This window comes from Poecilia formosa, unplaced genomic scaffold (genome assembly GCF_000485575.1).
Source record: "Poecilia formosa unplaced genomic scaffold, Poecilia_formosa-5.1.2 Scaffold890, whole genome shotgun sequence".
Taxonomy (NCBI): Eukaryota; Metazoa; Chordata; class Actinopteri; order Cyprinodontiformes; family Poeciliidae; genus Poecilia; species Poecilia formosa.
The window spans coordinates 37,974-53,563 of record NW_006800829.1 but is presented as its reverse complement, the minus strand read 5'-3'; the positions used below and the strand labels follow the sequence as shown (position 1 = coordinate 53,563).

The window sequence follows — 15,590 nt, the reverse complement described above, 5'->3', positions numbered from 1 at the left end:
TAATAGACGAGTGATGTTTTGATGACTTCCTGAAGGTGGCATTTCAGAATGAAAATTTTTAAGAGACTAAAGCCCAATTTCAAAGTGTTAAATTATGAAGTTAAATACATATAGCATTTTTCTAACAACTGAAGGTAACACAGTTACTTGATTGTGCCTAGAAAACACATACTACTACCCCTTTAAATATACTGCGTATTAACTCTTGTTAAAACTGCACATTTGTTTTACTGGCAAAATAGCTACCATCTCTGTAGGGACATCTTTTCATGTTTTGTGTCTGTCTTTTCAGAACAAGGGAGAGCTTAGCATCAAACACCTCTTCAATAGTTGAAAGTAACAGACGTCAAAACTTAGCCCTGAGTCCTGGACACCTCAGCACCACAACTGGCAGCGGTCCTCCTTTTTCCTTCCGTGCTGTTTCAGAATCTGCCACCACTCAACAGGAGAAACTACAGAAGCCCACTACCTGCCTTGCGTCAATCACCAGCGTCTAGTATCAGAACTAAGGGCTGAGTGAAGCACAAAGTCGGTGAAAATGGACAGAAAATCCTAGAACCGCTCCACCTGACTGCTACACCATGAAACTGACGGACTGAACTAGGGAAGCTGTGATGGGTCAACCATGGGAAAAAGGATCTAGAACAGTTCTTTTTCTGTCTTGCAGATATCAAAATGTGCAGGTATCAACAAAGACATGCACAAATGAACTGTAACCCACTCGTTAAATTCGGTCTTTTACACACCAGTACTCCAGCATTTTTTTAATCATATATATTTTGGTTGAGGCATGTGTGTGTCAATAATATGTATTATCTGTAATCTCAGGTTTATTTTTTTTTTCAATCTCATTTCTGTTTTTCCTGGTCAGTGTATCTCCTTCTGCTGGTGCTACACAAATGAGAGCTGTAGCTCTGCTGAGTACTGTTACTGATGCATTCTATTTAGTTGGCTTTTTCAGCTCTGGTGTCATATTAGCCACTTGCAGACACCCTTTAAGGCAAGACAGCAAGAAAAAAAGATTTTTCACACATTGGTATATTTTGTGGTAATTTAACATTCACAAGTCTAATTTCCAGATTTTCTGTAAAACTAACAATTTGTTGATCTTACACTTTTTCAGATAATGTGACAAGTCTTCTAGGTTTGAAAGTATTAGAAAGCAATTTTTACAGCTTTCTAAAATGTGACAAATTTGTGGTTTTATTGCCTTCAAAACTATTTTTTGGTAAAGAGAATGTTAAAGACAATTTTTACTTCTGCCAATTTGGTGCTTCTTAAACAGAGCTTCTTTACAGAAAAGCTTATAAATTTGATGTCTAAAGCCCAACGATTTAGAAAATGTTCAGAATTAGGTGCATTATTATAAACAAATAAGTAACCGTAAAGGAATTTTCTTTTTCCCAGCACTTTCTGATCTATTTAGGAGGTGTACTAGATGACTATCTAGTAACAGAACCTGTAACACATTTATTACAACAATATTCAGGAAGGAGGTGAAGTCAGATGGTTAAAAGCAAGCCTTAGTAATTAGTTCTATTTTATTTCAACTGTGAATTGAAAAATGGATGTTATACATTGATGACCACCTGTGTGTTGTAAGTAATGCACTACTTAAAAAAATGAGACATTAAATTAATAAGGCATTTAAATTTATTTATATAGTGCCTATTTACTCAAATATTCTCTGAAGGCACTCTTTAAAAAGAAGACATATCAAACATTTTATATCCATAAAATGTACAGTTTCATACTAGCTAATAACTCATCCAGTTAAGTTCAATTTCTAATCAAAATTGGTGGGACAAAAAAGCTTTCTAAGGAAACCCAGTTGGTTGCTTCAAATCACTGACTTTGAAACACTCATTTCTCTTGAATAAGTAGGTAGTGGTAGTTGTTTGGGTTGCAAACAACTATCCAAAGTTAACAATTGCATTAACTTTGCAGCAATCCCTCATAGTGAGAATGCATACAGCCACAGTGGAGACCTCCTGTTTTAAATGGTAACTGAACCTATATAGTGCTTTTCCATTCATTTTACCCACTGAAAGAGCTTAACCCAGGGTTTCCCCCCTGAAAACTTGCTAAGCCTGGTGGTTGGGGCGCTGAGGCGGTCCACCGTGTTTTTGTATTAAAAAACTGTGGTAACACTTTATTTGACGGGGTGTGTATCAGGCTGGCATGACACCGTCATAAACATGACATAGCATCTGTCACGAACATGAAGGAGTCTTTATGAATGTCTGACTGCTGTCATGAAGTGTCATTTGGTAAATAACACTTTTAATGCAAAGTTGCTGTAAAAGTTGCATTAAAAGTCCATTAAAAATGCCAACTTTGCATTGACTTGTCATTATTTACAAAATCATGCAAAGTTGGCATTTTTAATTGACTTTTAATGCAACTTTTACAGCAACTTTGCATTAAAAGTGTTATTTACCAAATGACACTTCATGACAACAGTCATAAACATTCATAAAGACTCCTTCATGTTTATGACAGTGTCATGTCAGCCTTATGCACACCCCGTCAAATAAAGTGTTACCAAAACTGTTAAGCAGTAAAAATATTACTGGGTAATTGTATGTTATGGGAAAACATCGTCAGTGAAATGCTGTTTAAACCCACAGCTAGTCTTAAAAACAACAAATCAAAAAATACAATTAAAATGAATATCAGTTATTTGCACTTCTGTTTAATCCAAATTATGTCAGCACCTCCATAAGGCCCCCCAGACCTTCATAAATGCTAACATCTTAACACAGACCACAGATATATAAATATAGCATTTGTTAATTGAAATTATCAATGCTGCTGAATGTGATGTAATTGTTTCAGCACATATAAATTAAAAGACTTTAAATTGTTTTACATTTAAATGTACGATTTAAAAGTTCAAAGAACAATATTCATAGATTGTTTTGTTCCCATAGCTACAATCTGATGCTGTGAGTTTAATCTTTTAGTTTGAACTCAGATACAAATTAGTAAACTGCAATTATAACTTATTGGTTTTAGGTTGTCCAATTAAACTACTCCTCCTCTCTCAGATTAAATCCAACACAGAAGCTGTTAGTGGTGCTGATGATCTTAGAAACAAAAGGGGCCCCTAAATCAAATTCTGCTCCAGGCCTCATGCAGCCTTGGACCGGCCCTGCATGATGAGTTAAATCCGCTGCACTGCCCAGAGATGCGCAACAAACGGGACATTGAATTAAGTGCTGCTAATGTGACTTTAGTATCTTTCCATTTCGTGTCTGTTAAGTTTTTAATAAGAGTCACATAAACTGTTTTAGTTGTCCGAACTATAAGGGACGAGTTTTCCAGATCTCATTAACTCTAGCTGACTAAGTGGGCAAAGCATTCGATAGAGTTTGGTGCATCGTGCAACCGGAAAAATAATAATAAAATTATACACTGCTCAAAAAAAATAAAGGGAACACTCAAATAACACATCCCAGATCTGAATGAATGAAATATTCTCATTGAATACTTTGTTCTGTACAAAGTTGAATGTGCTGACAACAAAATCACACAAAAATCATCAATGGAAATCAAATTTATTAACCAATGGAGGCCTGGATTTGGAGCCACACACAAAATTAAAGTGAAATGTTCCCTTTATTTTTTTGAGCAGTATATAAATCCAGCAAAAGCTCCTCACTGGGCTAACCTGCATGATGAGGTTAGCGGTGGTTCGTTAAACCTTAACGCACCGGCCAACCGGGAACACATTCATGAACTGTACAGGGAAGACAGAGCCACATGCTGGGCAGCGTGTTGAGATGTAAACGCCGCACATAATTCTTTGTTCACAATTATAAATCATTCTCACCACGCCCTCAACCTGCACCTCTGAAAGCACGATTCTGTGAAAGGTTCACATAGAGCTGCGCAACCAGAGTTAATACGGTGGGTTTTAAACTCTTACATTGATGTGGAGTTCGCCAAAGAAAACTAATTCCACACAGGGGGTTGATGTAAATATCAACGCAGGTCAGCCTGTGTCCAGTTTGAGTTAAGAGGTCAACTTGTCTGCTGGTCCGCTCTCTCGGCTTTAAATAAACTATAAACTTGACTTTTAGGAATAAATTTGCTCCGCCAGTGAAACGCTCAGAGCAACAAAGACGCTTGTCATCCAGATTAAATAAATTAAAGACTTTTTAAAATAATTAATTTTTCTAACTAAAACAAGCAACGCTTGGCCTTAGTTAGGCCAAGGTGGGGAGTTGGGGGGAGGAAAGCATGGCAGGTAAACCATCTACTCATTCCCACACACATTTATACACTGCAGATTGATAGGCAACTTGGGGTTAAGTGTCTTGCACAGTTGTCCCACAGTCTTTTTCCATAAAGAAACTTTCAGCTGTACCTTCCTCATCGTGGAAGCAGCCATTGGCTATGACTGGCTGATGGTTTGAGAAGATAGACATACAAAACACAAAAGCAAGGATCTAGGAGAAACACTTGTAAGCATAAGTGTTACAAGTGTTAGGGTAACACTTATGCTAACTAAACTAAAGTTTAGCTAAACTTTAGTTTAGCTAAAGTGTTTAGCTAAACTAAACACTTTAGTTTAGCTTGTACTAAACTAAAGTGTAGTTTAGTACAAGCTAACTAAACTTTAAAGTTTAGTTAGCTTGTACTAAACTTTAAAGGGTGAAAAACAGAGCCCACTCATACTCAGCTTCTGCAACTGCGGTATGAACAAGAGTGAATAGAGATAGTAGAGAAAGGTGCATCAGCTACAGCAAGGGAACATAAAGTTGGTGGCAGCAGTAGCTCAGCTGGTAGTTTCCTTCAGAAGGTGACAGCCAAATGGAATACCAGGTGAGCTTAGCTCCCATGAAAAGCAAAAACACTGAGATAAAGTTAAAAGGATATATAATGCAGAACTGGATAGTAGTAGGATATTTTAACTTGGTGAGGCAAGGTGGTCCAGCAGCATAACGTCTGAGATAGCTCAGAATAACCTATAGTTTTATCAAAAGGAAAAGCTTAGTCCTAAAACTACTGGAAACTGATAAATATGGACATAAGTGACAGCAATGTCTGAGCTGCAGAGATGATTTTCACAGCAGCATGTTTGTCGATTACATCAGCTGTTGACCAGCACAGCTAATTCACCTCGTTTGCTTTTACTGCCCCTTTTCAATTCTCAGACAGCTTTTATAGCTAAAAGCAGAAACACTGAATTTGGGGATGTGATTCTAAAGCAACTTCTCAGAAAAATACATAACACTGCATTTCCACCCTGTGTGAGTCCATTCCAGCATTTGAACTTCATACATTTTATTTGTCAGAGATCTCATAACCCCAGTTGTGATTAGTAGAAGAGATGGTATGAACTTTGTCCTTCTCTTTCTCTCCACTTTGCTCCTGCTCTGTGTCTTCATCATCTATTTAATTCATCTGAGATTTGGGGTTTTACTTTAGGTAGTATTCAATCTTTTGAGCTGCTGATTTGCTTCTCTGTTGTAAAAAGAAGTGCCTTATTGCTATAGTTACACATCATTGCAACTGCCCAAAACTAAAAAGTACAAGCAAAAATTCTTCCTGCTGGGTAGCATTTAAAACCATAGGGAAAATGAGTCCCGAAAGCAAGGTTTTCAACAGAAAAAAGGGAAAGAGTATGTAGAAACAAAAAAAATAAGGAATATAACAGAGCTACTCCAACAAGGTGTTATCTTGTGTAATTCTTGAATCAATGGTGCTATAAATATATCTCATCCTTGTACTTAAAGGTTTATGCAGCACAATACAGAATGCATTTTCCCCCACAGGATTTATACCATTGGCTATGTGACAGTGGCTAACTACTAAAAATGCTAATACCGAATAAATCATTAGGTGAAAACAGGCTTTCATTTCTTGGACATTAAGGTTTGGTTAAAGAGCAACAGTACCCAGACTTATCAAAGACATGAATGTCATTCATTTTTCCAAGATTTAATATTTTATTTGAACAATTGTTTTTTGAAGATAGAATAAATATCCACGAATGAAATAAAAAAAAAACCAAAACATTAGTTGCACAAGTTGGTAAGGTATAATTAATTGTGATTGTGTCATTTGCAAACTTTATCTGCAAAAGTCAGCATCTTTCACTCATGACTATAATCTGCAGCTGATCACTTAAACTAGCTAAAAGCCTTCTGGAGAAAGTTTTTTTTTTCAAAGACTGAGCTATTTGGCAGGAATGAGTTCTGATCTCTCTTTAAATAGAGCTTTTAGCTTAAAGCTTTTAAGCTACTAGCTTAAAAGCTTAGGAAGTAGAGAGAGCCGCCATGATAGTTTATTAGCTGTCATTTTGAAATCATGATTTTGTCAGCATATGGGCTTTTTAAAGGTCTCTGTCAGGGAAGCAGACACAATTTGTTGATGGATACCATAAGTATTTTTTTCTCAAGAAGAATTGAAAGCACTTTCCTCTAACAGGATGTATGTATATATTTGAGCCTCTGTGTAATTTTGGCAGCGTGGAGGAGAGAAACTGCGCTAAAGTTCAAGTCCAGTCCTCGAGAGCTGCCATCCTGCAAGTTTCAGATTCATCCCTGCTTCAACACACCTGAATCAAATGACTGGCTCGTTATCAGGCCTCTGTAGAGCTGATCCCGGTCTGTTGGAGTAAGGATACTTCTAAAACTTGCAGGATGGTGGCTCTCGAGGACTGGACTTGGCCACCCCTGACTGATATAAAACTTTATTGGTTTTAATATGGAATGAAACCATTAACATCCATGTCCATCTGTACTCCTGATAGGCACTGTCGCTCCATTGTGAAGCTACTGTTCAGTCACTTTTATTAGAGTATCTGTTGCTGTTTCAATCGTTGCAAAATGTTTTGATATTAGGTAGTTTTGTTTTAAATTAATATATGGTGGATATAAAAAGTCTACACACCCTTGTTCAAATGCCAGGTTTTCATTATGTAAATAAATGACAAGACAAATAATTTCACAACTTTTTTCACCTTTAATGTGACCTATAACCTATGCAATGCAATTGAAAAAAACTGAAACTTTTAAATAGAATAGAATATACTTATTTATCCCCAAGGGAAAATTACTTATTAGTTGACAAGCTACTCCATCCAAGGTGTTAAATATTAATAATACAAATATAACCATATTGCACATGCAAATGTGTTAATCTAGAAATAATCTGAGTGCAAAATTAGTATAAAGTTACTCAGACTTGAGTATTGGACAGTCTAATGGCTACAGGCAGAAATGTGTCACTCTGTGGTTTACTTTGGTACAATGAGTCTCTGACTGAAGGGGCTCCTGTATCTGGCCAGCATGTCATGAAGTGGATGAGACTCTTTGTCCAAGATGGTCTGCATGTTGGACAGGATCCTTCTCTCTGACACCACAGTCTGCTGGCCTTGTGGATAAGTCTGTTCAGTCTGTTGGTGTCCTCCACCTTCAGCCTGCTGCCCCAGCACACCACAGCATACAGGATGGGGCTGGCAACCACAAGGGAAAAATATAAAATAAAAATATGATTGCATAAATATGAACGCCCTTAAACTAATACTTTGTTGCAGCATCTTTGGCTTTTATATCTGTTTATAGCTTTGCAAATTTCTCCAAATCTGACGCCTTGCAAGGAGATCGTCTGTGTGCAGCCCTCCTCAGATCACCCACAGATGTTCGGTGGGATTCAGGTGTGGACTCTGGCTGACATTACAAAGCCTCGATTTTATTCTGGTGAATCCATTCATTAGTTGATTTAGGTGTGTTCTTTGGGTTACTGTTGTGCTGAAAGATAAAGTTCCTCTTCATCGTCAACTTTCTAACTGAAGGCCGAAAATTTTGTTCATAATTCCTTTTTTTGCCAGCCTTCCTGACCAGTTTTCTTCTCATGTAATCAATTTTGGACAGACGACCTGTCCTTAATGTCCATGTTGCGCCATATTTTCCCCACTTGATGATGATAGTCTTCACCGTTTTCCATAGTATATTTAATTAATTGGAAATTCTATTGTAGCCTTCACCTGACTGACATATTTGAATAATGAGATCCCTCTGATCTTTGGAAGGCCTCTGTGGACCATCCCTGGTGAAAAAATAATGTATTTAAATATATAACAAATATTTTTCTGAAATACATTTTCAGTACGTTATAAAGTGGATATACTTCAGATTGTATTAAAAGTGTAAAATAAATACATTTTTAAAAACATGCTTCCAATACTCTTTCTAAAAATGTATTTTTTTCTAAAATATGCCTTAAATTCTAATTAATTATATTACTAAAATTATACTTTGGATAATCCTTTTAAAAATACACTTTGCATGTATTTGTAAAAGTGTATACTTTATATGTAAATTTAAAAAATATATCACAAATATATACAAACAATACTTTTCTGAAGTTGTACTTTTGGTAATATTTTCAAATAGGTTATCTCATAATAAATACATTTCAATAATATTTGTAAGTATTTTGTAAATATTGTCTAATTATATTTCAGTGAAATACTTTCAGTGTTTACATACATGCGACTTAATGCTAACAAAGTATGCTTTATTGGGTTCCTTAATAATCGTTTACTATTTTGTTAAAATGGCAATAAACAAACAAAATAATTCAACAGTCCTTATAGTGGAACCTAATGTAACATTGTTTAGCAAAGTAGTAAATAATGTGTTCATGCCTCAAAACATCAAACTTTGACAGTTTAGTGACGGTTCTACAGCAAAACTATTACTTGTCCTTAACACTAAATGTAGAAGGTAACTTCAGTTTTACGTATAACAGAATATGATCTGTTTTTCTCAGTTCTTTAACTAAAACACAGAAGCTATCTTTATCCAATCCATTTTCAGATGTAAGATGCAAGATCTATTAGTGAACGGCATTAGCTCCAGTTCACACTCCAGACCAGATAGTGGAGGTAATGCACACTTTTAAGAACTCCAATAGAAGAAGAGCAGCATCACCGTAAACCCAGTGTTAATAGATTACCGTATTTTCCGCACTATAAGACGCACCGGATTATAAGGCGCATCTTCAATGAGTGGCCTATTTTAAAACTTTTTTCATATATAAGGCGCACCGCATTATAAGGCACATAGAATAGACGCTACAGTAGAGGCTGGAGTTACGTTATGCATCCACTAGATGGAGCTGCACTAAGGTGAATGTCAACAAAACAGTCCAACTCCGGTCGGTTAGGAGAGCCTTCCGGGACTGGGCTGGGATGTGGCCGGACGATGGTCACCCTTCTCAGTTCGCGCACAGCATGTTCATGGAGAATGTGGTGCTAAATGACCTGCAGACGACCTGATTCTAGATGGTCGGTAGTAGATAGGTCAGTAAAACTTTATTAACAAACCAGCATTCTGACAACTATCCCAGCATGCACCGCGTGCTTCTTCTTCTATGGGGAAAATGAAGCCGGCGGCTCCTTACTGTAGTTGCTAGATCTGTTGTGGCTCAATATTGGTCCATATATAAGGCGCACCGGATTATAAAGCGCACTGTCGGCTTTTGAGGAAATTTAAGGTTTTTAGGTGCGCCTTATAGTGTGGAAAATACGATAACTGGTGGCGAGAATTAATGATAACCCCCTTGGAAGTTATCTTTATCCTATTGTGCTTAATATATAAAATCTTAAGGTAACAGTTGAAGAAATTTTATATCCTAAATGGAAAATGAGGGAGGCTAATTGGGCAATATATAATAAGATAGTAAATAAAATTTATGGGGATTATGTCTAATTTAAGTAGTAATACTGAAGAATTAAATTCAGTGATTACAGTTGTATGTGAATCTACAGAAAAGGACATTGGCAAATCTACTGGATTAAAGAAAAAGAAAATGATTCCTTGGTGGACTAATGAATGTAAAGAAGCTATTAAAGCTAGGAATAAAGCATTTAGAAAGTTAAAATTGAATTACCGTATTTTTCAGACTATAAGCCGCTACTTTCNAAGCACATGCTAGCAGCAGGCACGACGGAGAAATGTTTTCAAACTCAAACCCCCTCATCATGGAAACCACACGAAGAAGTTCATATGACACAGCTTTTAAGTCGAAGGCTATGGATCTGGTAGTACGTAAGCTCGGCATGAATGAATCCATGGTTCGACATTAGAGACGCAGGGCTGCGTCCTTAATAGCAGGTTTATTAAGGACGCAGCCCTCTGCCTGATGAGAGGTTATTATTTGATAACATTCTTGCATTATGAGAAAAACTCGTCTGAAAATAAAATAAAACCAGCGTGATGAGTGACTAGGAGGCGGAAAGCTGCTCCATGAGTTGAACGCTTAAAACCACTAATGCACCGGCCAACCGGGATCACATACATGGACGGACTTTGTAGCGCAGACACAAAGCCACACACTACGCAGTGTGCTGAGATTTAAACACCACATATAATTCTTTGTTCACAAATATAAATCATTCTCACCGCTCACTTTTCCCATTTTTCATTAATCTATTTTTCATTTAACCACTTTTCAATTTCCCTTTTTCATTAATCCAATTTTCAATATCAAAGTTTAATTTATCAATTTCTCATGTTTCTTTTTATTATTTAGCCATTTTTCCTTCATCTATTTTTCATTCAATATTTATTTGAAAAATTTATATTTTTTCCATTCCAGCTTCCAATAGCTAAAGGGCGATTCCACTTAATTTTTCAACACTTTCCACATCTTTAATCAACTCTAGTTTAAAAACTACTACACCTAGAGACTTGAAACCTGGACTAGATTATTCTCTTCTTCAAGTTGAATATTTAAAACCTTGTTTGTGATTTGTGAAACCTTTTCCTGATTTGTGAAAACTCAATAAAGTTCCATAATCACCATTTTTTGGCATCTCTTTCATACTAGAACTGCTCTAATTAAAAAAATACAACTCCTAGACACTTGAAACTTGGACTGAATAATTCTCCTCTTTCAGCTGGATATTTAAAACCATGTTTGGTATTTGTGAAACTTTTTTCTGATTTGTGAAAGTTCAAAAAAGGGCGATTTCACCACTTTTTTTTATCTTGGTCACACGAGAACTGCTCTATTTCCAAAACTACGACACCTAGACTCTCCAAACCTCGACTGGATTATTCTCAATTAAGAACAGAATATTTAGAACCATGTTTGGGATTTGTGAAACTTTTATCTGATTTGTGAAAACTCAATGAAGTTCAATTTTCACATTTTTTTGGCATCTGCATCACCATAGATCTGCTCTAATTAAAAAACTACTACAGCTAGGCACTTCAAACCTGGATCAGATTATTGTCAATTAACAGCAGAATATGTAAAACCATGTTTGGGATTTGTGAAGCTTTTTTCTAATTTGTGAAACTTCCAAAAAGTGGATATCACCACTTTTTTTTTATATCTCGGTCACACGAGAACTGCTCTAATTCCAAATCTACAACACCTAGACTCTTCAAACTTGGACTAAATTATTCTGCTCTAATAGAATATTTAGAATCATGTTTGTGATTTGTGAAACTTTTTTCTGATTTGTGAAACTTCACTAACAGACCCCTACAAAAGATCTTTCCTTCCAACAGCCATCACCATCTACAATAACTCTTTGAAAAATTAATGAGTTACACCAACATTTTATTTCCTATTGGGATTAATAAAGTGGTTTTGAATTAGAANTATAACAGAATATGATCTGTTTTTCTCAGTTCTTTAACTAAAACACAGAAGCTATCTTTATCCAATCCATTTTCAGATGTAAGATGTAGGATCTATTAGTGAACGGCATTAGCTCCAGTTCACACTCCAGACCAGATAGTGGAGGTAATGCACACTTTTAAGAACTCCAATAGAAGAAGAGCAGCATCACCGTAAACCCAGTGTTAATAGATTACCGTATTTTCCGCACTATAAGACGCACCGGATTATAAGGCGCATCTTCAATGAGTGGCCTATTTTAAAACTTTTTTCATATATAAGGCGCACCGCATTATAAGGCACATAGAATAGACGCTACAGTAGAGGCTGGAGTTACGTTATGCATCCACTAGATGGAGCTGCACTAAGGTGAATGTCAACAAAACAGTCCAACTCCGGTCGGTTAGGAGAGCCTTCCGGGACTGGGCTGGGATGTGGCCGGACGATGGTCACCCTTCTCAGTTCGCGCACAGCATGTTCATGGAGAATGTGGTGCTAAATGACCTGCAGACGACCTGATTCTAGATGGTCGGTAGTAGATAGGTCAGTAAAACTTTATTAACAAACCAGCATTCTGACAACTATCCCAGCATGCACCGCGTGCTTCTTCTTCTATGGGGAAAATGAAGCCGGCGGCTCCTTACTGTAGTTGCTAGATCTGTTGTGGCTCAATATTGGTCCATATATAAGGCGCACCGGATTATAAAGCGCACTGTCGGCTTTTGAGGAAATTTAAGGTTTTTAGGTGCGCCTTATAGTGTGGAAAATACGATAACTGGTGGCGAGAATTAATGATAACCCCCTTGGAAGTTATCTTTATCCTATTGTGCTTAATATATAAAATCTTAAGGTAACAGTTGAAGAAATTTTATATCCTAAATGGAAAATGAGGGAGGCTAATTGGGCAATATATAATAAGATAGTAAATAAAATTTATGGGGATTATGTCTAATTTAAGTAGTAATACTGAAGAATTAAATTCAGTGATTACAGTTGTATGTGAATCTACAGAAAAGGACATTGGCAAATCTACTGGATTAAAGAAAAAGAAAATGATTCCTTGGTGGACTAATGAATGTAAAGAAGCTATTAAAGCTAGGAATAAAGCATTTAGAAAGTTAAAATTGAATTACCGTATTTTTCAGACTATAAGCCGCTACTTTCGTCCCACGCTTTGAACCATGGGTTTAAAGCTTATAAACTGTGGATTTTTCTTCAACCACCAGGGGGCTCTTTAGTAGGAAGTGAATCACTGGAAGTCAAAATTGGAAATGAAAGAAGAAAGTGCTGATTTTCATTTAAGCACATGCTAGCAGCAGGCACGACGGAGAAATGTTTTCAAACTCAAACCCCCTCATCATGGAAACCACACGAAGAAGTTCATATGATGCAGCTTTTAAGTCGAAGGCTATGGATCTGGTAGTACGTAAGCTCGGCATGAATGAATCCATGGTTCGACATTAGAGACGCAGGGCTGCGTCCTTAATAGCAGGTTTATTAAGGACGCAGCCCTCTGCCTGATGAGAGGTTATTATTTGATAACATTCTTGCATTATGAGAAAAACTCGTCTGAAAATAAAATAAAACCAGCGTGATGAGTGACTAGGAGGCGGAAAGCTGCTCCATGAGTTGAACGCTTAAAACCACTAATGCACCGGCCAACCGGGATCACATACATGGACGGACTTTGTAGCGCAGACACAAAGCCACACACTACGCAGTGTGCTGAGATTTAAACACCACACATAATTTTTTGTTCACAAATATAAATCATTCCCACCGCTCACTTTTCCCATTTTTCATTAATCTATTTTTCATTTAACTGCTTTTCAATTTCCCTTTTTCATCAACCCAATTTCTTATTTATTTATTTTTCATATTATAAATTTTTCAATTTCCCATTTTCATTAATCTATTTTTCATTTAACTGCTTTTCAATTTCCCTTTTTCATCAACCCAATTTCTTATTTATTTATTTTTCATATTATAAATTTTTCAATTTCCCATTTTCATTAATCTATTTTTCAATATCAAAGTTTAATTTATCAATTTCTCATGTTTCTATTTCCATTTCCATTTTCCATTTTTCCTTCATCTATTTTTCATTCAATATTTATTTGAAAAATTTATAATTTTCCCATTTTTCCATTCCAGCTTCCAATAGCTAAAGGGCGATTCCACTTAATTTTTCAACACTTTCCACATCTTTAATCAACTCTAGTATAAAAACTACTACACCTAGACACTTGAAACTTAGACTGGATTATTCTCTTCTTCAAGCTGGATATTTAAAACCATGTTTGGGATTTGTGAAACATTTTTCTGATATGTGAAAACTCAGTAAAATTCGATTTTCACCATTTTTTCATCTGGATCACCATAGATCTGCTCTAATTAAAAAACTACTACAGCTAGACACTTCAAATCTGGACTAGATTATTCTTCTCTAATAGCAGAATATTTAGAACCATGTTTGGGATTTGTGAAACGTTTTTCTGATTTGTGAAACTTCAAAATAGGGCAATTTTGCCCTATTTTTCAGTCTTGATCACACATGAGCTGCTCTATTTCCAAAACTACAAGACCTAGACTCTTCAAACTTGGACTGGATTATTCTGCTCTAATAGTAGAATATTTAGAATCATGTTTGTGATTTGTGAAACTTTTATCCAATTTGTGAAACTTCAACAAAGGTTGATTTTACCACTTTTTTGCATCTGGATCACACTAGAACTGGTCTAATTCCAAATCTACAACACCTAGACACTTCAAACCTGGATCAGATTATTTTCAATTAATAGCAGAATATGTAAAACCATGTTTGGGATTTGTGGAGCTTTTTTCTGATTTGTGAAACTTCCAAAAAGTGGATATCACCACTTTTTTTTTTTATCTCAGTCACACGAGAACTGCTTTAATTCCAAATCTACAACACCTAGACTCTTCAATCCTGGACTAAATTATTCTGCTCTAATAGAATATTTAGAATCATGTTTGTGATTTGTAAAACTTCACTTCACTTAACAGACCCCTACAAAAGATCTTTCTTTCCAACAGCCATCACCATCTACAATAACGCTTTGAAAAATTGAGTTACACCAACATTTTATTTCCCATTGGGATTAGTAAAGTGGTTTTGAATTAGAACTGAATTTGTAAAAAACTGCATGGAACATATAAGAATAGTAATCTGATCTTTAGTGAAGTTTCACAAATCACATAAAGGTTTCACAAATTCCTAACATGGATTAAAATATTCTGCTATTAGAGCAGAATAATATAGTCCAGGTTTGAAGAGTCTAGGTGTTGTAGTTTTGGAGCTGGAGTGACCAATATCCAAAAATGTCCGAAATCAGCCTTTATTGAAGTTTCACAAATCAGAAAAAGGTTTCACAAATCACAAACATGGTTCAAAATATTCAGCTTGAAGAAGAGAATAATCCAGTCCAAGTTTCAAGTGTCTAGGTGTTGTAGTTTTTAAACTAGAGTTGATTAAATATGCGGAAGGTAGTGAAAAATTAAGTGGAATCGCCCTTTAGCTATTGGAAGCTGGAATTGGAAACCAAATTCAGCTTCGTCAAAGACGGAGGCATAGACATCAATACGTAGAGCGCTGAGCCGTACGTAACAGCGTCCGCCATCTTGTATGTGGCAGCAGAGCGATCGGAGCTCCTTAAGTCCTGTGCTTAATCCAGGTTGAAACAAGTCCTCACGGACTTGTTTCAACCGTTTTACGAAACAAACTGGATTCATTAGGATTACCTTCCCCAGGTAAGGATGAAAGATCAGAATTACTTGACTTTGCAGCCAGAAATTCGCTTTTAAACAACCGAAAAATATTTCCTATGTTGCTAAATTGGCCCGAAATAACCACTGATTGTTAGCTTAGCAGCTAACGTTTTCGCACTTTTCTAATGAGAGAGCTGATGAAAAACCACTGT

At 36.2% G+C, this 15,590-nt stretch overlaps 1 protein-coding gene across 3 annotated transcripts in view; it reads left to right on the top strand.

Moving 5' to 3' along the window:
- Positions 1–1,649, top strand: part of LOC103131981 (storkhead-box protein 2) — a 12,114-nt gene extending 10,465 nt beyond the window's left edge. For all 3 annotated transcript variants that reach the window (XM_007543730.2, XM_007543732.2, XM_007543731.2), the window contains one exon: positions 293–1,649. In XM_007543730.2, the coding sequence (XP_007543792.1) occupies positions 293–497 (205 nt within the window). In that variant the 3' untranslated portion in view covers positions 498–1,649. The remainder of the gene's footprint in view (positions 1–292) is intronic.
- The last annotated feature ends 13,941 nt before the right edge of the window (positions 1,650–15,590 follow it).